Genomic DNA, 26,090 nt, shown 5'->3' on the forward strand with positions numbered 1-26,090 from the left:
AACCATGATGTTCATCCAGGGCAGAAACTGTTAAAATCCCAAAACAAGGACCTGAAATTTAACAAATGTAAATGCAAAGTTTGGACTTAATTCAGAATATTTATTGGCCAAGAATAGTGGAAAGGAGAACTACCTTGGCTTCAGCTCACATAAAAAATTTTAAAAATGTAAAAAAAAAAAAAAAAAAAATCCCTAAGATCAGAAAGGTTTTCAAGCCATGTAATTTACTGTTGCCTAGATGCTGGTCCATGGGCTTTGTCCCTCACTCAGAGATCTGAGTCATCCTGTCTCTTACTGTTGAAATGTCTTTTCTCTTCTGATCAAACGATGATGGAAATGAGCACTTGTTGGCTGTCTTTTCTTCAATTTCCTTACTTGGCACGCGCCGCTCTATTCACCAACAAAAGCCCACAACAGTGCACACAGATTGGCAGAAAGGACCAGGCTGCTGCTTGGGTAAATAAAATGGGGCTTGCTTACCGAGAGTGGAGGTTGGCATCCTGTGGCCCTTGAGCCAAATCCAGCCAACCACCTGCTTTTGTAAATAAAATTTTATTGAGACATGGCTATGGCCATTTATACCACAAGAGCGGAGCTGAGTATTTGCCAAAGCCCAAATGGCACCCAAAGTCTAAGACGCACATTATTTGTCCCTTTACAAAAAATGTCTGCTGAGCCCTGATCTAGAGGATGTAGAGGGAAGGTGGCCCAGTCAGGAACGACAGCAGAGAGATGGGCAGTGTGATCCAGGACAGACAGCAGTGAGGCTCCTGGCCCCCACGCCCTCCTGGGGGGAGTCCCTGTTGCAGATGTGGAGGGCAGGTGCACTAAGGGCACATCAGGGCTCCTGGGAGCAGGGCTCCTTCTGGATCAGAACTTACACACATAATGCAGGGACAAGTGCAGCTGGCTGGTGTCCTGAGGGTTCCCTGGCAGGCAGTCAACCTAGCCACAGGACAATGTGGAGCTTTCAGCCAGAACACCCCATACTGTCACCCCGTGCCTCATCGTGCTGTCACAGACTGGCCCAAATCTGCTTCTGAACTGAGAGTGGCAAAACTAGGGGATCCTAGGAGTGAGGCTCGTGCCCTCGGGGCTGGGGCTCCTCCTGCTCGTGCAAGATTATAAGCTGACACATCATGGACCCTTTTATTTCTCAACATTTGACTGCCCTTTCATGTCCCAAAGTCAAGCCACCATGAATCTAGGGCAACCTACTGTCCTTTTGGCTCTCTTCTTCATTCCTGAGAGGTGGCTCCTGGCTTCTGGGATCGCCGTCATACCAGTGGGGAAGCTCAATGACACATGGCAGCCATCCCATCAAAGGTTGCCTCTTGCTCTCAGAAAATCTTTGGTCACTCTGAGTCAGACTTCTTTTGGTTAGCTCCCTCCCCTTGGAGCCCACACAGTGGGTCTTAGGCCTCTACCTGTCAATTGTTCCAATACTCTTCTTGCCTAAGTTTGCTCGTTTATTTCCTCGGGGTATAATGTACCCAGTTTTTCATGCACTCTTCCCTCCTCCAGAAATGTTCCAGTTTATTCCTGTGCCTCTTAAAATAGCACACCCAGAACTGGATGAAACACTCCAAACGTTCCCATGTTGCCTGCTGTCCTACAGCACTCCATTATCATAACTGAGAATAGGTCTAATTTTTTTTTAAGCTCCTCCTTTATAACTCATACTTCTTACTGCAATCTTGGATCCGTGACTCATGTTGAAGGGTGGGTGATGGGGCTGGGGGATGGAGGTGGGAAAAAATCAACATCTTCTGAGTGTCTTGTAAGTGCCAGCCATTGTCTAGATACTCTACCTCATACTTTATTTGTTCTTCCAACAAGCCTGCAAGGTAGATATTACCCCCATTATGCAGATGAGGAATCTGAGGCTCAGAGAAGTTAAGTAATTTGCCCAAGGTCACACAGCTGGTGAGTAACAGTCTTGGGTTTGGAAACCCTGTCTCTCGGCTCTGAAGCCTGCATTCTTTCCCTGCAGTAAACTTCTTAATACCATGGAGCTTGGGCCATTTGAACCTCAAGTCATTCTCATAGGAACAGCTGTCAGCAAGGTTTCCCCAATACTATTCTTGTGCCTCCCTTTTTTAAAATTAATTACCTTTTTATTCTGGTTATAAAATAGTACTTATCCACTGGAAAGAAATGAAAAGTATAGAAGTACAAATAAAAATAACAACTCTCTCCACAGACTTATCATCCAAAGTTAACCATTATTAACATCTAACACATCTTTTTAAAATCTTGTGGTCTATGCATGTATGTGATTGAACCACACAAAATGGCTGATAGTCAATCATTTGACCTACAAAAAAGGCAATTTCACGTAATTCAACTTAGTATTTTTTTAAACATATAGCAGGAATCATACTGTATCTAGAAAATATGTATTCCGCCTTTTCACTTAACATTACATTCTTAGCATGAGCTGACATCTGTTAAAACTCTCGGTAAACAACATTTTAATGGTGGCATACATCAAAATAATGATTTAAAATAATTCAGTTAATTGTTCTGTTGTTGGACATTTGAGTGTTTTTCATCACACATCATTCTGTGGTGAACATCTTGATGTATAAATATGCTTTTCCTTTTGTGCTTATTTCTTTGTGTGTGTGTGTGCGCGCCTGCTAACTTCTTAGAATTCCCAGAGGTAGAAAGGAGGTCAACAGGAATGCACATTTCAAAGATTCTTGATATATGCTACTTTTTATTTTTAAAGATTTTTTTAAATTTATTTGTTTGACAGAAGGAGAGATCGTAAGTAGGCAGAGAAGAGGGGGTTGGGGGGGAGCAGGCTCCCTGCTGAGCAGAGAGCCCCATGCAGGGCTCAATCCCAGGCCCCTGAGATCATGACCTGAGCCCAAGGCAGAGGCTTAACCCGCTGAGCCACCCAGGTGCCCCCAATACATGCTACTTTCAGGAGAGACTGAAACAGTGTTTGCTCCTGCTCTATCCTCAGCTGCATAGGATAATATTGCCTTTAAATATTTGTTCATTTGGTTGGGAACAGATGATATAGCATTATTGGTTTAATTTTCATTTCTTTGATTCTTCTTCAGGCTGTCATGCGATTTATTTTTTGCACCCAAATGATGCAGGTTTTATATTTCTGTTTATATGTGGTCTTCTTCCATCCCATTGAGATTATTTCCAAATCAAAGATGAGTCAGTAATGTGAAGACTCATTAATATGAGTTCAGTGTAGAGGAGAGGGAAGGCGATGGTCCCACTCTACTCCTTCTTGATCAGAGAATATACTGGAGCTTTCCAGCTTTCAGTTCTGGGGGTCTTACTTAGGAAGGCCATTGCCAGCAGAGCATATTAATTGAGCAGGAGGGTGAGGGATCATGGAAAGAGATTGAAGACACAGAAAGAAAATGTAATACTGAGACTATATGTGAGAGACAAGTGGGCAGAAAAGCTGTATTAAGAAGGGACAGATCTGGGGCGCCTGGGTGGCTCAGTGGGTTAAAGCCTCTGCCCTTAGCTCAGGTCATGATCCCAGGGTCCTGGGATCAAGCCTTACATCGGGCTCTCTGCTCAGTGGCGAGCCTGTTTCCTCCTCTCTCTGTCTGCCTCTCTGCCTACTTGTGATCTCTGTCTGTCAAATAAATAAAATATTAAAAAAAAAAAAAAAAAAAAGAAGGGACAGATCTGGGGTGCCTGGGTGGCTCAGTGGGTTAAGCATCTACCTTCGGCTCAAATCATGATCTCAGGATCCTGGGATCGAGTCCCACATCGGGCTCTCTGCTCAGCAGGGTGCCTGCTTCCCCCCCCCCCCCGCCGCCGCCATCAAATAAATAAATAAAATCTTTAAAAATATATATCTTTAAAAAAAGGACAGATCTCTCTGTATGATATTTGCAACCCTTCGAGAACTCTGAAACCATTCCAAAATGAAAGTTTATTAAAAAAAAATAATAACTCTAAGCATTCAATTTATTTCAAGCGGCTCCAGAAGTGGGTATTGAAAAAGAACGAATAGGGTACAATTTAAAAGTCATAGATTTTAGATCCTTTTGTAGTTCATAAGCGTGATGATTGGGTGTTCACGCTCCTGTGTGACATGTGCCACCCTCAAACCTTGTTATGACCTTGGCACATTACCCATCTGATATGAAAAAAAAAAAAAAGTCATAGATTTTAGCATAGTTTGCACCCTTGTATACCAGATGACTTCCTCAAAAGGCAGTTAGCCTACATCCCGGAGGGATTCAAGCGAAGGCTTGGATTCAGGGTGATGGTAAGGGATACTATGCATAGGGTAGAAGTTTGACTTGGCATCAGACGATCCCCGAGATCTTCTCCAAAGCCAGGGTGTTCCTAGTCTATGAATTGAGGTCCAAGGAGTCTGATCAGCATAGCCAGCGGCATTGAAAGGTTCATTGAAAAGTTTGAGCTGCCTAAGCAGGTGCAAGAAGCCCAGCCGCTGGGTGGGCGGGGCTAACACACCCCTCTCTCTGCAGCACCAGTATCTAATGAAGTTGAAGGTCATGTACACCGTGGGCTACAGCTCCTCCCTGGTGATGCTCCTGGTCGCCCTCAGCGTCCTCTGTGCTTTCCGGTGAGAACACATTACTAGCTCTCTGTCTCCCCAGCCTTCCCCAGGCACAGAATTTGGGTCTCTTTAAATTATTCAGCCAGAGAAAGGAAGGTGGGGCGGGGGGCTACTTAGTGACCTCTTGATCTAGACCTTACTCGAGACAAAACACTGATGTTCCTGTGACTTTGTTCGTGTTTTTATTCATTCACAGTTACTGAGCATAACAACTCACTGCAGATGTCCCGGTTGTCATTTTTACACAATGCTATAAGATAGGTATCATTACCCCCATTTTACCAGTGTGTTAGCCAGACCCCTGGTTGCAAGAAACAGAAATCCCCTAAAAACAGTTTAAGAAAACCAAGATATCCTGACCCACATAACTGAAAAGGTCAGGGGTGTCTGTCTCTAGGAATGGCTGGATCTAGGTGCTCAAACGTATCAGCAGAGCTAGGTCTGTCCCCCTTCCTCTCTCCACTCTCCATCGGCCTCATCCTTAGGCAGGCTCTCCTCAGGGGTGGCAGAGACATCCACCAACAGCGATAGGGGTACACTCCACTGGCTTAGCCACTAGGACAGAGAGAGCCCCTTCCCCTTTAGTTGCAGTTAAAGTCCTGGGGCAGGGGTGGGGAGGTTTCTATGAATCCAGCTTGAGTCACAGTCCCAACCTGAATGTCACTGCAGCCAGGGGTGGAGTACTCCGATTGGTTGGGTCTATCAACAGGGTGGGAGGATGGAGTCACCCCAATCCCAGAGCTGGAATAGGTTCCCCGTAAGAAAGCCTGCTTCTGGCACCAGCAGCTGGGGAATGGATAACGGACCTCTGATCCCTCCCACAGAGGAGGAGACTCGGGTTCTGCGAAGGTGTAAAGGCTTGCTCGAGGTCAAGGTCATCTGGCTAAGAAGTGGCCAAGCGCCTGTGGCTCTGGCCCCCATGGCCTTGCATTCTCTCCCTCCAGGAGGCTCCACTGCACCCGCAACTACATCCACATGCACCTTTTTGTGTCCTTCATCCTGCGTGCCCTGTCCAACTTCATCAAGGATGCGGTGCTCTTCTCTTCGGAAGATGTCACTCAATGTGATGCCCACAGGGTAACATGCCTGCATGCTCCAGAGTGTGGCCAGGCTGCACACCTTCCCCAGCCCAACCAGGAGAGGGTGGTGGTCCCGTTGCTATTTCTCCAAGTCCCACCCGAGGCTGCATTAAATGCCTAGAGTACAGGGATCAATGCTGGGGCTGGGCCAGGGCATCCAGGGAGAGTCCCATGTCTCCACGTGCACAGTCGGGGTCATGTATGAGAACAACTTGTCGGGAAGCCCCTGGGGCTGCCCTTCAACTCCCACTCTGGCAATTAGATACATATGGAGGGTCATCTTTTCCCTCCACCTGCCAAGTCCCAGCTATGGGCAGATGGCCAGCTCTGAAGAGGGTTGAGGGTGTGGTGCAGAAAGAAAAGTGGGAGCATATATGTCTGTATCTGCAAACTTAAGTCTGTAGTAAAGCAGTTGTTTAATTTAATCTAACCCCTTTCCTCCTTCTGAATGCTCAGATGACTCTTAGTTCTTTGCAATATTGCTCTGTGTATCAGCTGAGGATCCGTTTTGCTACATATACCAGAAAACCATGCATCAGTGGCTCAGATGGAGTTTGTCTCCCACATAAGCAGTCCACAGATGGGCAATCCAGAGGTGGCACAGGGGCTCCGTGATGCCATGGTGGACACAATCCTTCTCCTTCTTTCTGCTCTGCTGTGCTTGATGCCATACTTTATACCGCTTTTTACAATATGGCTGCTGCAGCCCCAGGCCTCACATCCCTGTTCCAGTCAAGAAAAAGAGTCAGGGTTAAACAGTTTTTGTCTTTGGGTAGCTTTGCCTTTTTAGGGTGGGAAAGAATGCCTGCTCTCAAGACACCTATCTACATCCCATTGCCTAGAACCTTGTCATGGGACCACACCTTACTCTAAAGGAGGCTGGAGGATCGAGGGTTTTTTTTGCATCATAGTCACCATAGCAGAGGCAAACAAGGGAGAAAAAGATGGCAGATTGAGATGGGTTTGGTCAACCTGCCTGTCACTTCCCACCACTCCCATCTGTAATCCCTTACAGATCTGTTGTTTGTGTTGTTTCTATAGGGGTGTGTGTGTGTGTGTGTGTGTGTGTGTGTGTGTTTTCTGACTCAAACTGAATCTCCCTTAGGGAGATGGGCAGGACAAAGTAAGAGTAGTAGAGTGAGAGTCAGAAGATGTAAATTCAGGGCCCACACCTCACTGACCAGTACTGGAGAAGTCCAGCAGTCCCCCATGGGAAACCTTCTTGGGTTCGGGTAAACATCATACTCCTGAGTCAACCACAGTCTCCACCCAGAATCCGAGTCTGTGGGCGGACGTAGAGCAGGAACCGCAGCCCACCAGCAGTGCAGCACTGGGTTACCTGCATGTGACCTCCTCGGCCCAACCCAGAAGCTGTCCTCTCCCCAGGGACAGCTCAGAGAAAGGAGAGGGGACCTTGTCATGTAGGAATGGTTGCCTTGCTGGCACAGAAGCCTCATGCCGCACGAGTCCCCAGGCACAGCTTCTGGTGATCCCTGCTAGAGACATGCCTCTAACAAGTCACTAAGTCAGGCAAGGCCAGCACTGGCATCTCCATCTGGTAGTCAGAAGTCTCCAGAACAGAGGCGGTGTACCAATCAGGGGCCATTTTCACTATAATCAGTGGTGCCCTCCTAACATAATTGGTATGTCCCTTTATCTGTTTCCAGGGAAATAGCTTGGAAGGGATCTTATTAATCCTTGGCTCAGAAATCCCTTTCCTTCTGTCCACCCGTGTGCTCATCTGCAAAGGAGGAACTTGGGTCCTGGGCCCTATCTGACACAGCTTCAGTGGTGGCAGCCAAGTCCCGGGTTTGAATGCACTTCCTGCTTCTCTGATGGCCTGTTAGCCTTCTTGCCTGAGTCTGCTGCCATGTGGGCTTCCACTTTCTAGAGAACTCTGTGGGCCTGGGCTTCTGAGAGTGGAAGGCCACAGGGGATGGCCAGGAGCCCATAGAGACTTGCTCTGCGACCCGACCCCTATCAATCCCTTTCGCTTCATTTGGGGGGCTGGCAGAGAGGAGCTCACTGTTTCCCAGCCTGGGGCTCACCTGCCTCTCTCTGTCCAGGTGGGCTGTAAGCTGGTCATGGCTTTCTTCCAGTACTGCATCATGGCCAACTACGCCTGGCTGCTGGTGGAAGGCCTTTACCTTCACACGCTCCTCGTCATCTCCTTCTTCTCGGAAAGGAAGTGCCTCCAGGGATTTGTTGCCCTCGGATGGGGTACGTTTCTCCGTGGGTGTAATGACTGGGGAATGTGGGGAAGGCACTGAGCCAGAGGACTTGGTTTCTAGTTGCAGCCCCACGCTCAGTTAAGTTAGCTAACTCGTGGAATCTTAGGCAAGTTGCTTCTTGTTTAACCCCCTGGCTTTGGTTTATTTGTACATCAAGTAAGAATTCACAGTTAAAATGTAGCCCCAATTTTGGCCATCCAAAGTCTCTTACCATTTGACACCACCCAACTTACCATTTCATACTACGTTTGTTGTTTCATCTTCCTTAGACATTCCATTCATATATTTTCATCCTTGCTTCCTTTCTCTATTAATTAGGGTACTTTTGACTGTAGCTGTCAGAAAATCTGGCTTAGATCAGCTTTAAACATAAAAGAAAGCAACTGGGTCATATATCTGAAAAGTCGAGGGATTGCCAAATTCAGGTGAGGTTGGATCCAGCAGCTCAACAATGTTACTTTGTGCCTTTCCGCTTCACCTTCTGTAACATCAGCTCTATCGTTATGCTGGTGTTCCCAGTATAAGTGCCAGCAGCTTCTGGGGTACCAGCTTCTTTGTTATTTCTAATGAAAGAAAAAGGCCATGTCCCAGCATTCCCAGCAAATACTCTGAGGTTCATCTTGATAGGACTAGCTTGTCTCAGACACATCCCTGAACCAATCACAGATCTGAGCGAATGGAATACACTGATTGGCTTAAGGTGCTCAAACCACATGGCCTCCCAAAGGAATTTCAAGGTTCGTTTGTAGGAAGGAAGGGAAAAGTAGCCACCTGCAGGCCCCGTTCCATCTCTTCCCCCTGTCCCTTCTGATCAATGAAGATGATAACTCCATCTCTTGAGCACTTACTATGAGCAGAGCATTTACATGCATTTTTAATTGCCACCCCAATTTCCAGAGGCCTTTCAAAGAAACGTGCTCAAAGATGGGATGTAATATGTTCACACTATAGACAAGGGCAGACCCATGATTCAAACCAAGGCTTATCTGTTTCCAAAGGTCCCTTAACTCTTATTCTGCCATTAACAAACATCCATCCGTCCATCTATCCATCCATGTACCTGTCCGTCTGTCCGTCCGTCCGTCCATCCATACATCCATCCGTGTATCCATCCATCCGTGTACCCGTCTATGTACATCCATCTGTGTACCCATCTGTCTGTCCATCCATCCATCCATTGCTCATTTGATAAACATATATAAGTTACCCACTAGGTTCTAAAAAAATAGCCACATTCCCCTGAGTGACTCATATGCTTACATGGATAGATATGTGTACTAGCCATCAATTTCATTTGCTTTCTTCTTAGTGCCTTTAATTAAGAAGTGCCCCTGCCAGGAAAGCCCTGTCTTTTCTCCTTGTCTAAATCCGTCCATGCAAGAGCCCTCTCGACTCACATCGGGGAAGTAGCCAGAGCTGCCAGAGCACACAGAGCCTTCCTACAGACTTTGGCAGCCTAATTAGCACACGATGCTTGGCCAGCAGGAGCTGTGGGGCTCTTCGGAGGACAGTAGTTCCAAGAGTACTGGGGGACCAGGGACTTGCTTTATGCAGTTGACTCCCCAATAAATACCCACTTTGGAACCTGTCCATTGACCTTGACTCTCAGATCTGCCAGGATCTCATTGTTTAAACATAGGCAGTTTCTTTATCTGTAATATCAGGATCACAATTTATTCTACTTTCTTCGAGTGTTTCTTTGCGCTCGGAGGGGCTTCTAGAGATTACAGAAACAAAAATAGTTCCATCATTCAAAGATGTCATAGTCTAGTGGGGAGACAAAATTGCATTCTGACATCTCTATCACAGATTTTTAGGAGAGCTTATCTTGTTTTATTATTTCATGTTTTTTTATTTTAAAAAGATTTTGCTTATTCATTTGAGAGAAGAGAGAGCACAAGCTGGTGGGGAGGAGCAGAGGGAGAATCAGGCTCTCCACTGAGCAGGGAGCCCACACTAAGCCAATCCCAGGACCCTGAGATCATGACCTGAGCCAAAGGCAGATGCTTAACTGACTGAGCCACCCAGGAACCCCTCAGATTGTTAGGAAGGGTTTAAGTGAGATCATGAGAGCCTTCCTTTCTTCCTCAAATGTTTATTGAGCATCTACTATATGCCAGGCCCTGGGGACAGAACAGCACAGGAAAGAGCGGTTCCTCCCCTCCTGGCCTGTCTGCCTATACAGCCCCAAGGAGACCTTGAAGGGACTCAGGAAGGCCCAGAGTTTTCTGTCTGGGAGAGGCCTTTCTCTTACAAAAGCAGGGGCCCCTTCTCAATTTGTACGCAACTTGTTTCCCCAGAGACAGGTTGCTTAAATGAGTACACACTCACTGTAAGACTGAAAAAAAAAAATTAAGTAGAAAAAAATTACCCTGGTCTTATCTAACAAACATTTTTGAGGGTTTCCTTGCAAACTATTTTTCCTACTCAGTTTTTCTCCACAGTGTTGTGGTCATTCTTTTTTTTTTTTTTTTTTTAAGATTTTATTTATTTATTTGTCAGAGAGCGCATGCACAAGCAGGGGGAGCTACAGGCTCTCTGCTGAGCAAGCCACCCAAGGCAGGACTTGACCTGGGGGCCTGGGATCATTACCCCAACGGAAGGCAGACACTTAATGGACAGAGCCACCCGGGCACCTCTGCTGTGGTCATTCTATATGTAGAATTCTGAATCTTGTTTCTTTCAGTTAACCCACAAGTGTGCTCTGTATTCTTCCACCTCTGCCATAAACATTTTTTAACTAGTCTATGGATGTATTTAACCAAATACCTATTATACGGACACTTAGGTTGTTTTTAATTTTCCACTACTATAAATAACAGTGATAAATGCTTTTATGAACAAAGCTTATTCCCATATGTAATATGGAATCCTAGAATTGGGATCACTGAATCAGAAGGAGTGGACACTTTGAAGGTCTTTATATTTATTTATTTATTTTTAGCTGTTTTTTGGTTTTTTGTTTTGTTTTGTTTGTTTGTTTGTTTAGATTTTATGTGTTTATTTGACAGAGAGAGACACAGTGAGAGAGGGAACACAAGCAGGGGGAATGGGAAAGGGAGAACCAGGCTTCCCGCCGAGCAGGGAGCCCGATGAGGGACTTGATCTCAAACCCTGGGATCATGACCCGAACCAAAGGCAGATACTTAACAACTGAACCACCCAGGTGCCCCAACTTTGAAGATTTTTTTTTTACTTTTACAAGGATGTTGGGGTGTCAGTGTTCACCCTGAAAAGGGTGACACCTCTGGCTCTTCTGGGGATGAACCAAGGTCCCACTCACTGAGTTGGTGGCTCTCCAACTGGAGCCAGCGTCGGAGTTACATGGAGGGTGTGTCGAGCCCAGCTGGCTGGACCCCACGCCCTGTGCCTCTGAGCCAGTTGGCCTTGGGTGTAGCCAAAGAAAGACTCTTCATGTCTGTCAAGGCCCCAAGTGACGTTGAAACTGATAGTGTGGGGACCATTCTAAGAAACCCCAACAACAACAACCCCAAAAATGGAAAACAGCCATTATTGGTTTTCCAGGACTGTTAAAGATGGAAGACCATAGGCGGCCCTTAAGAGCCCATGTTCTTTGCCCAAAGCATCCAAAATTGAGGCAGGGATTTAAAAAAAAGAAAAGATATATAATTGAAAGTCATGCACATCCTTGGTTTAAATAATTAAATAGGAGGGACACCTGGGTGGCTCAGTCGATTAAGCAGCTGTCTTTGGCTCAGGTCATGATGTCAGAGTCCTGGGATTGAATCCCACATGTGCCCTCTGCTCTGAGGGGAGACTGCTCCTCCCTCTCCCTCTGCCTGCTGCTCCTGCTGCTTGTGCTTGCCCTCTCTCTCTTCTGTCAAATGAATAAATAAAATCTTAAAAAAAAAAAAAAAAAAGCTTACTGCTGAGCCACATGATGTATAACCATTTTACTTTCAATAGTTAATCTTTTGTTTTTTATGGAGTCACTTTTAATTGACTTATTTGTTTTACGTTGCTGTCCTTAATTCTCCCCAGCTCTCCCATGGAACCGGAAGAACCTCCAGTGCTGTTTCCCAAATCACCCCACACCAACAGGAAATCTATTAGTTCCTATATGTTTGGTTTCTTCCCACTCTATCTGTTTTCCTACGGGCTGCCGTAGACAAGTTGCGTGACGTGGGACCAATCCCAAGACTCCAGGATCAGGACAAGAGCAGACGCTTAACCAACTGTGCCACTCAAGTGTCCCTGCAGTTTTATTCTTCTTCCCTGAGCATTTTGACTCATCTCCTTCTACATAAGCTGCAGCATCTTCTCTCTGTCCCCTGAGTTTTGAAATGCCCTAGGGAGGCACACCCATGCAAGCTGATTTCATTCTTTTTACTGACATCCGGTGGTCCTTTCATCTGGAAACTCACATCCTTCATTTCTTGGACCTTGTTCTTGTATTACCTGTTTGATTTCTTTCCCTTTGGTTTTTATCTTCTCTTTCTGAAACTTTTAATCAGATGGAGTGCATCCTGGAATTGACCTCTGATTTTTTTCCTTGTCTCTTCTCTTTTTCATCCCACTCTTTGTGTCCTGCTTTCCCAGCGATGCCTGGTCTTTATCTTCCAACCTTCTATGGAGTCTTTTATCTTGGTTATCATATATTCCGTTTCTAAGCTCTCTTCCTTGTTCTCGGACTGCTCCCTATTTTCGGCATCCTGTTTGGGTCTTGCAGATGTAATCTTTCTTCTTATCTCTCAGATGATATTCCTTAGAGTTGTTTTGTCCGAGTTCCTCCTACAGCCTGCATGGTCTGTTTCCTTTGAGTTCCTTCTCTCTGATTGTTTTGGTCCTTGTCTTTTATGTAATCAGCTTTCCTCAGATGTCCGTGACCTTGACTGTCTGTTCGTGTTTAAGAATGAGTCACTTCAGAGCAGACCAAAGTCCCCGTGTATGGGGGTGGAGGGGGTTTGTGTGCGCATGGCATGTCTCTCAAGGGAGACTGGGTTGGAAGTGGCCACTGTGTTGGGGGGGTCCCCAGCATTGCCATCTATAGGCCCTTTGTCTGGGGCTGTTGGATTCTGCCAGAGAAAAATCCTTTAATCTCCTGCGTGGTTGTAAACCCGGCTGCTGGAGGTCTGAAACCTGAGCAGCCTTGGGACAGGGTTTACCATTCAGGTGCGGATGATCATGTCTTCTAGAAACAGAGTGAGTCACATATATATCCTAAAAATCTTCTAGTAGCTACAGTAAACACAATAAAAAGAAGCATGTAAGATTAATCCCAATAATCTATTTTATTTAACCCGGTATAAAAATATTGTCATGTCACCATATAGTTAAATATAAAAATTAGCAGATTTCCCACTCTCTGATTCCTACTAAGTCTTCAAGAGTTGGGTGTCTTGCATGTACAGCACATCTCCAGTGGGACCAGCCACAAATATCAAGTACTCCATAACCAGCTACGTGGGGTGAGTGGCCACTGCCCAGGACAGCACAGGTGTAGACCATCCTTTCTCCCTTCTCTTCCCTGCAGAGTTTTTCCCCCTAGTCTGCCCCAGGCTCCCAGGACACCCTGAGACCCTCGTGGCTTTCAAGAACCATTTGATTCTGCCTCAGTTCCCGGGGAAGGCTGGGTACCCTAGAAGCAGGAGGCTACCCGTTTGCACAAGATTTACAAGGGGGTTTCCGTGGTACCTACTCACTTCTAGGCTAGGCAAACTGCCCCCGTTCCCATGGGGGGGGCTATTGAAAATTGAGTCCCCCCTCCCCTCTCCTTCCTTATGTTTTTACTCTACAGGTTCCCCCGCCATTTTTGTTGCTTCGTGGGCTATCAGCAGGCACTTTCTGGAAGATGTCGGGTAAGCCATTTGAAGGAGAGGTAACAGGAGTGTGTTTTATAATGTCGAGTTCTTCAAGCAGGTGGAGCTATCTAGGAGAGGCCTGTTTTTCAAACTGGGGGGGACACAGGCGAGTACTCTGGAATGCTGGGCTGGTGTGAGCTTGCAGATAGGTGGGGGGTGGGGGTGGCCTTCATCGCACCTACACCCTCCTGGGCCTGCCCATGCCATCAGCTCTGGGGCAAGAGCAGGGGCTGGATAGAAGCTGTGATGCTCCAGGCAGGTGCCACTCAGGGAGGCAGCTCAGGGTCAGCCCAGCTTTCCAGCTTTTCTTTCCTCCTGGGATCTCCCTCCTCTACTCCTCCCTTCCTGTACCCCGCCCCCCAGACCTGGGGCTTTGAGACTCCAGCTGAGGTGGGCACAGGAGAGGGGCAGCCACATTCCCAGGGACTCCTAATGGGGACAGAGAGATCTAGTCTTGTTCTCTAAAGCTCCCAGGTGCTGGGGATGGAGGTAAGCCCAGGGCACCTACTGGGAAGTAGGCCCGTGGAAAGAAGCCGGGGAGGAAGCGAGGCAGCAGCGGGATAGAGCAGAAGTAGGTTCTCATGAGAAAGCTGACATGACCAGCCCAGGATGTGGATGAGGTCCAAGGAGATGTGCCAGTGTCCTGTGGTCCATCTTTGGCCCCAGATAATAATTTCAAAATAATTATTTTAATTGGGTGAATTTGATGTTGTGTAAAATATGGATTTTTAGCTCTTCTGGAGAACATGGGAAGTTCTACCAATATCTCTCAGTCTCCCTTGTGGCAAAAATCAGCCGGAGCCGAGTTGTGGCTGCCTTGGGTCAGGCACATGCTCTCTAGCCTGCCCAGTAACCTTCCCGTGCAGGAGGTCCCAGGGTCCTGAGGCCACGTAACAATCACCCAGCCCCTTCACTCACTGATGCCACCTGCCTGGCCATTGTTGGCAGTTGAGTTTGTCACCGTGTCCACTTTGGGATTCTGGGATCTTCTGACGGTCAGATGCCACACAGGTGTGCACACAGAGCTTGCACAGAGATGGGGGTGCTGCTCCAACGGCCTCAGAAGTGCTCCGTGGCATTAGGAGAGGGTTCGTTCTAACAGTGCTGGGCCCCCAGCCCCAGAGCTCGGGGCCACCGGCATGGGCCCTTCATCCGAAGAGCGCTTGCGGAATTTAGTCCTTCCTCGTCCCCTCAATTCTCCACTCCTAATGAGGCCTGGCTGTCCCCCCATAGGTGCTGGGACATCAACGCCAATGCATCCATCTGGTGGGTCATTCGGGGGCCCGTGATCCTCTCCATCCTGGTGAGTGGCCGTCTTGCCAGGTTGGGCTCCAGTGGAAGAGGTGGAGAGAGTGACTGGCCTGGACTGAAGGCCAAGGGAAAGCGCTAGCATGGCCCCCTCCAGGAGCCCAGGAGGGAGGTATAAACCAGGGAGCTTCCAGAGGTTGGTCAGTGCCTGGAGGGTCTAGATGGTGGATGGAAGAATGGGGGATGGGGGATGGGAGTGGGATGAGGCGCACTCAGGAGACAAAAGTTTACAGAAGTCTCTTAGGTCCGTGAGCAGCCATTAAGATGTGGTGAGCCGAGCTCCTTGCCCTAAACTGCCGTGTTCTGTGCTGGCCTGAAATTCCCCCGTTCTGATCTTTGGGTCCTGATCTTTTTTTCTAGATGTTCCTCTTGTTAAACGGAGAACAATCACTGAGCTGCGATCATAGGCTGGGGGCTGGGGAAAGCTCAGTGAGGCTTGGGGTGCTGTTGGTGGGGGCTGCAGTCCTGGAGGGGTGGCCCCCAAGGAGAAGATACAGGACTCTCATAGAGAGGGAACTCAGAGCGTCTTTCCACTGGGCTGCCCTTCAGAATCACCTGGGGTTTATTTGTTTAATTAATTAATTTTTTAAAAGATTTTGTTCATTAGAGAGAGAGAGAGAGAGTGTGTGTGTGTGTGTGTGTGTGTGTGTGTGTGGGCACATAAGCAGGGGAAGAGGCAGAAGCAGACTCCCCACTGAGCAGGGAGCCGGACCTTGGGCTCAATTCCAGGACTTGAGCCCAAGGCAGACGCTCAATGCTTGTGTGCCCAGTGGGGGTTGGGGGGGGGGTTGAGTTCTCTGGGTTCAGAGGCCTGGAGCTGAGCCTGTTGGTACAGACAGGAAATAGGAGGATAGAGGGCGGTGGACCTACCAGGGTTGTCTCCTGGGCTGCAGAAAACTTTGACAGGAAGTGCCCTTCCTGGGCTCCCTGGAGAGGGAGAGGGGTCAGCCCAGGGCAGCAGCTCCAGCCCCCATCTTTCAGTGGCTGGTTGGTGACCTTGGTGGGGGGGGGGGGGGTTGGGAGAAGGGGGTCATTCCAGGACCTCCTTCTTTTTAATTTTCTTCTTCTCCCCCCCCATCCCAAAAAATTGAATGCATGTTAAAAAAAAAAAAAAGAAGAAGAAGAAGAAGAAGAAGTTGGAAGATACAAAATGTGTTTTCTAAAAGGGGGAAAAAAAAATCACACATACTTTCAGCACCAAGACACACACTGGGAATACACATATGCTTTTCCTTCCTATCTCTCTCTTTTTTTTTTTTTTTAAGATTTTATTTATTTATTTGACAGAGAGAGAGAGAGATCACAAGTAGGCAGAGAGGCAGGCAGGCCGGGGGGCGGGGGGGGAAGCAGGATCCCCGCTGAACAGGGGGCCCATTGCGGGGCTTGACCTGAGCCAAAGGCAGAGGCTTAACCCACAGAGCCATCCAGGCTCCCCTCCTTCTTATCTTTTTCTTTTTTTTTAATTTGAGCTTTTTTTCAAAATGCCTCTCTTTTTTTTTTTTTTTTTTAAAGATTTCATTTATTTATTTGACAGACAGAGATCATAAGTAGGTGGAGAGGCAGGGAGAGAGAGAGGAGGAAGCAGGCTCCCCGCTGAGCAGAGAGCCCGATGCGGGGCTAGGTCCCAGGACCCAGGATCATGACCTGAGCTGAAGGCAGAGGCTTTAACCCACTGAGCCACCCAGGCACCCCAAATGCCTTTTTTTTCAAAATGCCTAATATAGTTTTGTATACTTGCTTGTGTTTCTCACTTAGTAGTAGATGTGAGCTGTCCCATGGCCTTTGAAATGATTTGATCCACCGATGTGCTCTGGCTGCGTAGTATTCCCAGGGTCTTTCCTTATTTAGTTAGGCCAGTTTCCTTGGTGTCATTCTGGGGATCTGAAGGCCCAGCCCAGGGGAACCCTGGCAGAGAGACGATGGGCCCCAGGGTCCCGGTGGATTTCACCAGACTGTGATCTCTCTAGTGTTGTTTGGTGGGCACTCCTGATGCATAGTATCTCCCAGTAGGGGCCCCTCGCTGGCTGAATCAGAAGAGCACGCACTCTTGATCTTACGGTCGTGATGTCTTAATAAATAAGAACTTAAAATCATCTCCCAACCAGTAGCTCATGGGGCCTAGAATTCCACCATTTGGGACTTTAAGCTCTTGAGATTTTTTTTTCTTTTGCCCTCAGGTGCTCCCTATAAAATTAAATGTAATTCTAAGGCCGAAAAATAGATGAAAGTAAAATAACCTTTATTCATTTACACCATGCATAGCCAGCTCCGAGCAAGATGCATAAACAAACAAGAAGCTGAGAAGCAATTTTCCCCAAGAGGCGGCTGGGCTAAGAGTCTTGGATGGACCACTAATCCTTGTCTTTTGGCCAGCGTTCCCAGGCCCCAGATGGGTTGTGGGAACAATGAGGGTACCTGGCAGGGGGATTCCACTGATCCTGACTTCCCCAAATGGTGCTGGAGCTGGTAGGTGGGTGAGAGAGGAGGACGTGAGCACCTTTATAAAGTCCTGGCACTGGGCTTGGGAGAGGGGATGCCAAAAGAAATAATGAGACAGCATTCCTGTCCTTTAGTAAGTTATGATTGAATTGGCAGATAAATAGACACACAAGTTTGACAGATGCCTACGTTTGGTTTGACCTCTTTCAAATATTTCACATGCTTACCCAATAACATGATCCCTACTGCCGTGTATCAGGAAAGGGATAATCAAGGGTGGCTTCCTGGAGTTGGTGATTCAACTGCAGAGTGACTCTACAAGCCTTTGAAGCAGTGATTCTAGAAGTGTGTCCCCCAGACCAGCAGCTTCAGCATCACCTGGAAGCTTGTTAAAAATGCAAATTTTGGGGTCCCACCCCATATTTACTGACCTGGAAACTCTGAGGGAGGGATCCCCCTAATCCACACCCAAAATGTTAAGAACCTCTGCAGGGAGGAATCCTTGTCACTCAAAGTATAGCTAAGGACCAGCTTTTGCATTATCTGGAGCTTGATAGAAATGCAGACTCTGGGATGCCTGGGTGGCTCAGCTGGTTAAGTGTCTGCCTTCCACTCAGGTCATGATCCCAGGGTCTTGGGGTCAAGTCCCACATGGGGCTCCTTGCTCAGCAAGACTTGCTCCCTCTCCCTCTGCCTGCCACTCCACCTGCTTGTGCTCTCTTTGGCAAATAAATAAATGAAATCTTAAAAAAAAAGAAGAAGAAGAAGAAGAAACGCAGACTTTCAGGTCAGTGGTGATCTGCCTTTTAACAAGACCCCTGGAGGATGCCAATGCATTCCAGTGTGAGTGACCCCTGCCACAGCTTAGCAGCCCTTAGAGCTCCTGCAGCCCGGGATAGGCGCGGATGCTGGGTCAGACATCACCTTCAGACAGCCTGTTCCCCCGGAACTCTCTGGGGCCAGGTGGAGGGCGGAGTGTCTCAGCAATGTGTAATCCCAGGTGTGGTCTGCAATGACTTCTCTGGCCTCAGGGCCAGGGGTCAAGGCCAGGAGAGGTGGCAATCACCTTCAGCCCCTCCTCCCTCTTGTGTTTTACAGATTAACTTCATCCTTTTTATAAACATTCTAAGAATCCTGATGAGAAAACTTAGAACCCAAGAAACCAGAGGGAATGAAGTGAACCATTATAAGTAAGTGAAGGGCAAAGTCGGAGGCCCGCTCAGTCAATCAGCAGGTATTTACGAGTGCCTATGGTTTACAAAACTGGCCCTAGTTCCAAGGAGGTTATGATGTAGTTGGGAATGAGGGTGGGGAGGAGTGGGTTCCAGGGGAAAGCCTTAGACACTTCCCCCGTGGCCGGAAGGTAAGAAATCTCTCAGGATCCCAGGGAGCAGAGATCTGTGTTTGGGGCAATGCTAGAGAGTCTAACGATGGGCTTCGGGGACCCAAAATCAGAGAAATGTGTATAGGTCTGTGTGTTTTTCAGGGGAGAAAGGTGCTAGCTTTCATCAGATTATCAAGATGTGTGATCCAAAAATACTTTAAAACCTTTAAGATGTTAAAGGGAGAAGCAGTATTAGTTCGGTAGGGCCCCGTAGCAAAAGAACCACGACACACGGGATGGCATGAAGAAGAGAAATTTATTTACTCGGAGTTCTGGAGCCTGAGGTCCTGCAGTTAGGGCTTCAGTGGATGAATTTGGGTGGGGGAGATGTAATTCAGAACTGTTAAAGGCCAGTCGGTGTCCAGTGAAGACTTTCTCTGTGATGTTCTGAGCTTTGAGAATCTGGCAGTGACCTGGACCGCCTGGTGACAGGTTCTCCAGAACCTCTTTAGGGCAGTGGGCTCCACAGTGCGGTAGAGCTGGGCATCCAGGATCAAGTTAAGTTATAATAAAATAAATAAAATAGAGGAAGCCCACAATAAAATAGAAGAATAAAATAGAGGAAGCCCACAATAAAATAGAGGAAGCCCAGCTCAGTTTGAATTTGGGACAAACAACAAATGGTGTTCGTCAAAATATTTTTCAAAAAATATTATCCGTTGTTTATCTGAAATTCAAATTGAACTGGGCATCCTGTATTTTTATTTGCTAAATTTAGCAATCCTAATCTGGGATCTGGGAAGAAAATGAAAGAACGTCTCCTTATGGATATGTATTATCAAAAAAAAAAAAAAAATGCTGGTTTTGTGAATAATAGGTTCAATGACACATGCACGTAATTTACAAATAATAAAGTTGTTTGGTTGGATAGGCGTTCACATTTTTTTTTTCCTGGTGGGGTGCGTGATCAGAAAGTGTAGGGGGCTGGCCCTGGGTGATGAGTATGTGGGGGTTGGAAATTCTCCAGAATAAAAGATAAAACCGCAAAGGTTTGGGGCACCGCTGCTGGCCTCCGCAGTGGGGCAGGTGGGGCTCTCGAGCTGCGCCCATGGGGAGGGGCAGGACACCACAGCAGGTCTGTGTCTGCAGGCGCCTGGCCAAGTCCACCCTCCTGCTGATCCCCCTCTTTGGAGTCCACTACATCATCTTCGCCTTCTCCCCGGAGGATGCCATCGAGGTCCAGTGGTTCTTCGAATTGGCCCTTGGCTCGTTCCAGGTAAGCTTTGGGGACTGTGACCCTCAGGAGTTCTCTCTTTCCTTCGAGAGAAACGGGAGCCATAGAGACAGCAAGCCAGGTCTCCCCAGAAGGGTCCAGCCTCACTGGGCACCCACGCAGGAGGAGGTGGGCAGGACCTCACTGTGTTGTGGGACCCTGAGTGGGACCCAAGTCCCCTCTACCAGTCAACTAGCGGGTGGGAGATAAAACTAAGGAGAGAGAGACTGACTCCAGGGAAGACAAAAAGGGTGTGTAGGAAATCAAAATGACATTACCAGAGGGCTATGGCTGAGCCATCAAAAAGCAGGGCAGGAAGATGAGCATTGTGGGAATGGGGGAGGGAGGGCATCTGAAAGAGGATAAGGTCCTCCTCTTCATTCTGGGAAGCCCGTGAAAGGGCCCCAAATTGAAAAATCCAGAAGGAGCAGCATCAGCATATTATTCAGAAGCAGCTTAGAGAATTCCACGTAGCTGTCTCTGAGGCACAGGAAATGGGGGCAGGGCCGTTCCGAGGCAGCTCTCCTTTCCTGAGGAGAATCCCTGGACTCTTTGAAACTATGGGCACACACAACATGTCAAAGATGAAAACCTACTTTAAAAAAAAGGAGAGTGAGGGCAGAAATCACCGACCTCTTGATTCATAAAGATGTTGTGAGGCTTCAAAAACAAAGGGTAAAAACAACCACCACCACCAGAAAAATAGTAAACACGTTTGGACAGAAGGAGTCTTCACATGAATCCCAAACTTCACAATGTTATTTGTTTACACTCTCATAGCTATCTCCTTCCAAAGATAATACGATGTAGCTTTCAGGAAGACCATATAGAGGAAAAAAAAAGATGAAGGATCAGTGAAAAAATAAAAGTCAAAATTGAGTTCAGACAGAGAAGCAAATTCAAATTCAATAGAGTACTATGAAGGCAGGAGAGATGGGTCATACATTTGGTTTGGAGCTTTTCGGTAGCCAAAGCAAAGACAGAAATGCAATCCATTCCAAGATTTACAATATTTGTTAATGGGAACAGCTAATTCTTGGGGAAAGCCTACATATGATAGGCTTTGGGGCCTGAGAGAAATTTCTCTCTGGGGGATTTTCCTCAAGAAACCAGCCTGTCCTCAACAACACTGATTATCCTGCAAAGTCCTCTCAGGGGGGTAGGCTTTGGTCTCAGGATGGGGCTCAGAGTCTCCCTCAGTCCCTGAATTCGGTTCAGGGTCAGGGGGTCCTGTCAGGGTCACCCTCCTTTCACTTTCCAGAAAGGACCCATCACTGGGAGCACATTCTTGAGTGGAGTCCAGTCTTGTCCTAACCCTGCCTTCAGACCCCACTCCAGGGCTGTCCCCTCTGCCCTCACTGGGCATCTCCTGTGCACAGCACTCCCTGCCAGGGCTTCAGGCCTCCAGAGAACCCAGCCTCTTGGGTAATCTTTGTTTCTGGACCAAGGAGCTTTCAGGCCCACCTGCTCCTGTACTGTGTGATGAGGCTGGACTCACACAATGGCCCATTTAGCAGGTGTGGGGGTTCCAGGTCCACAGGAATGGAAGACCTCGACCTGGCTTCCAGAAATGCGTAGTAATCTCACTGAGAGCACGGAGACTCAGGTCTGCCTCCCCACACAGAAAGGGTACTTCCTGTCCCCTGGAGTTGGGGCTGGTGGTTGGGGCCCAGGCCTGCCAGTGAAAGCCATTTGGCTTCTAAGGGAATGATTTGTTGAGAGAAAATCAAAAGCGCCTTCCCAATGTTCCCATAGAAATGTTTACACAGGAAACGGATCTTTGACATTTTTTTAACATTTGTTCACATACAAATATATATACCACTTTATTATATATTATACATGAATATTCTCTATATTTTTAATATTTTAAAATATATATTTTATAATTATATTTGTAATATATATTTATATACTACATAAAATAAAATTTAAAATATTTTATATATAATATCTAAAATATTTATAATATATATTTTATATATATTTAAAACCCTGTATTATAGAAAATGTTTCCCATATATTAAAGCAAAGAGAGTAGTCGTGAACCCCATGGGACCACTGCCCACTCCAGGCCTAGCTGGTTCCATTTCTGTCTCCATCTGCTCCCTTCACACCTTTCCCCATTATTTTAAGCACATCAAAGGGATGGTTTTACTCAAATGTAAATATTCTAATATGCATCTCTAGAAGACAGTGGCTTAAAGAGCAACACACACAGAACCACCATATATTATCACTGTCACAGGCTTCCAGAAGCTTCCAGAAAGTTGATCTTTTTCTGACTGTAGAAATAATACTTATTGTAGAAAATCTGAAAAATAAGGAATAGTTAAAAAAGGAAAGAAAAAATCATCTGTAATCTCATGACCCCAGAAATAACTGGTTAAAGTATGGTGGGTTCACATCTAAGCTCTAAGTCTCTTTCCTACCCAGGAAGACACACACACAAGGACAGCCCATTCAACTGAGGCCACACTGTGTGTGTTTTTTTCTCTCTTGCTTGTTCTAATTCTATCTTAACTGTTGTGAACATTTCTTCACGTCATTAAAGTTCTCCCAAGACTTCATTTTTTAACAGTTGTATAAAAACTGGAATTTCTTAAACTTGCTGGCCTGTGGATACTTGGGGCACAACTAACTTTCCCTCCCTCGGGGCTCCTACCCTCACCTGAACTGTGCAAATGTGTCCCAGGACCTCGGAGGCCCGGGTACCGCTGGGCCTGGTGAGAGGTGGCCCCCGCAGCCAGCAGCCGGCCACCAGCTCTGGCCGAGCACATATAGCACCTGTCCTGCTGAAACCCCTGTGACTCAGTTTCTTCCCGAATGAGACAAGGGTCTTCCCTGTTAGGACTTTGGCAAGGACTAAATGAAGCACCTGGAACCCAGAACCCCCCCAAGTATGCAGGCCAGGCCGCCTCTCAAAGCCTTCCACACCCTCTAGACAGTGGTTTCCACCTGGGAATGCCCATTAGAACCATCTAGGAGTTTTCAAAGCTGGTATACTTACATCATCCCCAGACATTTGGACTCAGGGCCTGGATGGGACTCGGAAGGGGGTGTTAGGGCCTCCTGAGGTCAGAGCTAGGCCACCCAGGTCTCGGGGGGGGGGTGTGCTCACCAGCTGGGGAACCCTCACGGCAGAAGGGTGGGCAGAGGTGTTGGAGGAGGGTCCCTGAGGTGGGGAGCAGGACCAGCACTGCAGAGACCCTGCCCATGGCTTATGGTCCCCAGCAGGCCTCGGGGCCTCCAATCCTGCATCTCAAGACTGGAGTCCCTGCCCTGGCAGAGCTCCATGCCAGGACTGGGGGACAGGGGAAGGTACTCCTGGGAAAACAGGAGCTCCGGGTACTAGGGAGGGAGGGTCCTAACAGGGACTGACCCCTACCCCGTAAAGTATATACAGACTCAGGGCCCCTAGCCAAGGTGATGTAAGCAGAAAAGTCACAGCCCACTCCTCACTGGTCAGAATCTACACTTGGGCTTGGTCCTGACATCACGCTCACACATCCGTGTTTCAGTCTAAACTGTTGCCCATGTCCCAACTTCCAGCTTATCTGGAAAATGAGCCCACCCACAGGGGGCACAGGGTGTCCCATGGGCTGGCCCCACCCCCTACCTGAGGGACAGGTGCACAAGAGGGGCCGCCTCTCCCTGTTTCTCCCAGATGGCCCACCTTATTAATTCAGGTGACTTGCCCAGTCCCCACGGGCCCAAGTTAGCAGCTTCTCTGAAATCCCACGTGCTCGAGGCCACCAGGGTGGACCCAAGCCCCACCCCAAGGAGCTGAGCCCGATGAAGCCAGCACAGCCAGGGGCACCATGGCGACCCAAGAAGAGGTAGTCCCAGCCACCTCCCGCCCCCCCCCCCCCCACCACCACCACCGGGGGTGAGAGGTGTGGGAAGGTTCTGGAGTGTTGGAAGTGAGCCTGGGACTGGCAAGTGGAGGACATGAGAGGAGTTTGGAGGGAGGAGGCCGGGTGCTGGAGGGCCTCCCCTGACCCCCCGCTGCCTCTGACCCCTCTCCAGGGCCTGGTGGTGGCGGTCCTCTACTGTTTCCTCAACGGGGAGGTGAGTGAGCTCGGCTGCCTGGAAGGAGGAGCTCCCTAGCCTCGGGATTCCTGCTCAGAAGATCCCTGGAAGGGGTGGTGGGGAGAGATGGATGTGTGGCTGGGGGGGGCCTGGGTCTCCAGAGCTCACTTCCTAGGAGCCCTGAAGCACCAGGAGGCCCAGTTAAAACAATTGCTGGGCCCTACTCCTCCCCACCCTGCCCCTATTTCTAATTCTGCAAAAGAGGGATTCTATGTCTGGGTTGGAGCCTGAAAATGTTTAACAAGCATTTAACGTGTAACAAGGCAATTCTTATCTTTGAGCGAGTCCGTGAACTAGAGACAAGTGCAGGCACCCCAACAAAAATCCAGGCTCCTGACTGTTCTGCTGCTTGCCTGATGGGGGATCCTGCTCACTGTCCTTCTCTGGGCCTCAGTCTTCCCATCTGTTAAATGAGAGACTCAACAATGCCATCTCTGACACTCAGTTGCTCACCGAACCTCACAGGAGTGTTGACTCCTTGAGAGGGCTGCACACTTAACCTTGAGGTCTCTGCCCTAACCCAGAGCATTTCGGTTGGATGGGGACACACACAAGCCATGTAACCCACATTAGTCAAATAGTGCCTCACCCAAGGCAGGCTTTCCTGTAACAGCTGACCATTTATCTGGTTCGCCACACTTGAATGGGAAGAACATCTTGTTTTCCAGAAAGTCTAGCCTGAAGCCTGGCTTCAAAGGTTTGGGTTGTTACAGCTGGGGACTGTGAAGGACAGTTCCAGAGAGCAACCCCAGGGTCCCCAGATAAGGTCTGAGCTAGGGTGGCTGTATGAGAATGGGTCCCCTTGTCCTGGATGATGATCTGGATGTTGGGAGTCCTAGAATTTGTGAGACCACCCCAAAGCCCCTTCGTCAGGACACACGCTGTAAGGTGACAGGTGGAGGAAGTGTCCAGAGGAGAGAGGGGCCCTTGATCTATACTGGACATTGGAGCTGGAAACGGCCCATCTGAGTGGCCTGTGGGAGAGGGGAAGGCAGGACCCCCTGGGCAGGAGAGGCAGGGCCCGTCCCAAGGACCTGGGTGTCTATCTCCATAGCTGACGTCTGGTCTCTGGGGCAGGTGCAGCTGGAGGTTCAGAAAAAGTGGCGCCAGTGGCACCTTCGTGAGTCCCTACTGCGCCCCATGGCTCTCAGCAATTCCTTCAGCAACGGCTCCAGTGGCCTCGCCCACAGCACCAAGGCCAGCATCCCAGAGCAGAGCCGGGCCACCTGCAGGAACAGTGTCATCTGAGAGTCTGGAGCAGGGCCATCCACGGGACAGACGCCAAGGCGGGTCAAGAGGAGGCCAGACACTGCTGCGGGACAGTCCCGGACCCGTCTTCTCAGCAGACATCACCTGCTTTCTCCTGTGACCAACCATCCACCTCCCCTGAGCCTTGGGATGGGCAGGGGGCTCTGCTGATAAGGTTCCTTAGAACTGAAAGGAATAAGGACACATGGGGCAGGAAGAGGGCCCAAGTCAGGGCTCCAGAAGAAGACAGGGAAATAAATGGTAGCTGGGACAGGTTTGGTCTGTAACTGCCCACTCTTTTGGCCCTTGAGACAAAAGTGAAGGATGACACTCCCACTCACTTCCCTACTCCTTCCTGGAGTTTCCAGGGTAAGTTTAAAGAGCAGGAAACAGGAGAAATGGAAGACCCTTGGCCCTAGGTGGACCCTCCCTACAACTCACCTGCCTAGTAGCTTGGACCCTACAACCTCAAGACAACTAAATTCATCTGACCAAGTCAGCGAGGCCAAGAGAGCCCCAAGACCCCCAGCTTCCTTAGTAAGCCTAGCATGGTACAAGGCACCCCTCTCCTCCTGCTGCTTTCAGTTATCTATAGCCCTGGGGGCAGAAGAGCTGGGAATGGGACATGATTCCATGGGACAGAAGAGCTGGGAATAGAACATGATCCCATGGGGCAGAAAAGAGAAACAGGTTCACCAAGG

At 48.3% G+C, this 26,090-nt stretch overlaps 1 protein-coding gene and 1 non-coding gene across 10 annotated transcripts in view; both read left to right on the forward strand.

The window, feature by feature from the left end:
* The window catches only part of SCTR (secretin receptor), an 87,515-nt gene extending 61,853 nt beyond the window's left edge, over positions 1-25,662 (forward strand). For 6 of the 9 annotated variants that reach the window (XM_059166644.1, XM_059166647.1, XM_059166645.1 and 3 more), the window contains 9 exons: positions 4,482-4,579; positions 5,518-5,650; positions 7,719-7,872; positions 13,642-13,702; positions 14,939-15,008; positions 18,551-18,642; positions 19,926-20,052; positions 24,079-24,120; positions 25,219-25,662. In XM_059166644.1, coding sequence (XP_059022627.1) covers positions 4,482-4,579; positions 5,518-5,650; positions 7,719-7,872; positions 13,642-13,702; positions 14,939-15,008; positions 18,551-18,642; positions 19,926-20,052; positions 24,079-24,120; positions 25,219-25,389 — 948 coding nt within the window. In that variant the 3' untranslated portion in view covers positions 25,390-25,662. The remainder of the gene's footprint in view (positions 1-4,481; positions 4,580-5,517; positions 5,651-7,718; positions 7,873-13,641; positions 13,703-14,938; positions 15,009-18,550; positions 18,643-19,925; positions 20,053-24,078; positions 24,121-25,218) is intronic. The other 3 variants (XM_059166639.1, XM_059166643.1, XM_059166640.1) reach the window with 2 other exon arrangements.
* On the forward strand, positions 4,029-4,132 carry LOC131828457 (small nucleolar RNA U13). Its single transcript, XR_009352463.1, has one exon. It is a non-coding gene; the product is annotated as a small nucleolar RNA U13 (small nucleolar RNA).
* Positions 25,663-26,090: the final 428 nt, after the last annotated feature.

Source organism: Mustela lutreola, chromosome 3 (assembly GCF_030435805.1).
Source record: "Mustela lutreola isolate mMusLut2 chromosome 3, mMusLut2.pri, whole genome shotgun sequence".
NCBI classification, from domain to species: Eukaryota; Metazoa; Chordata; class Mammalia; order Carnivora; family Mustelidae; genus Mustela; species Mustela lutreola.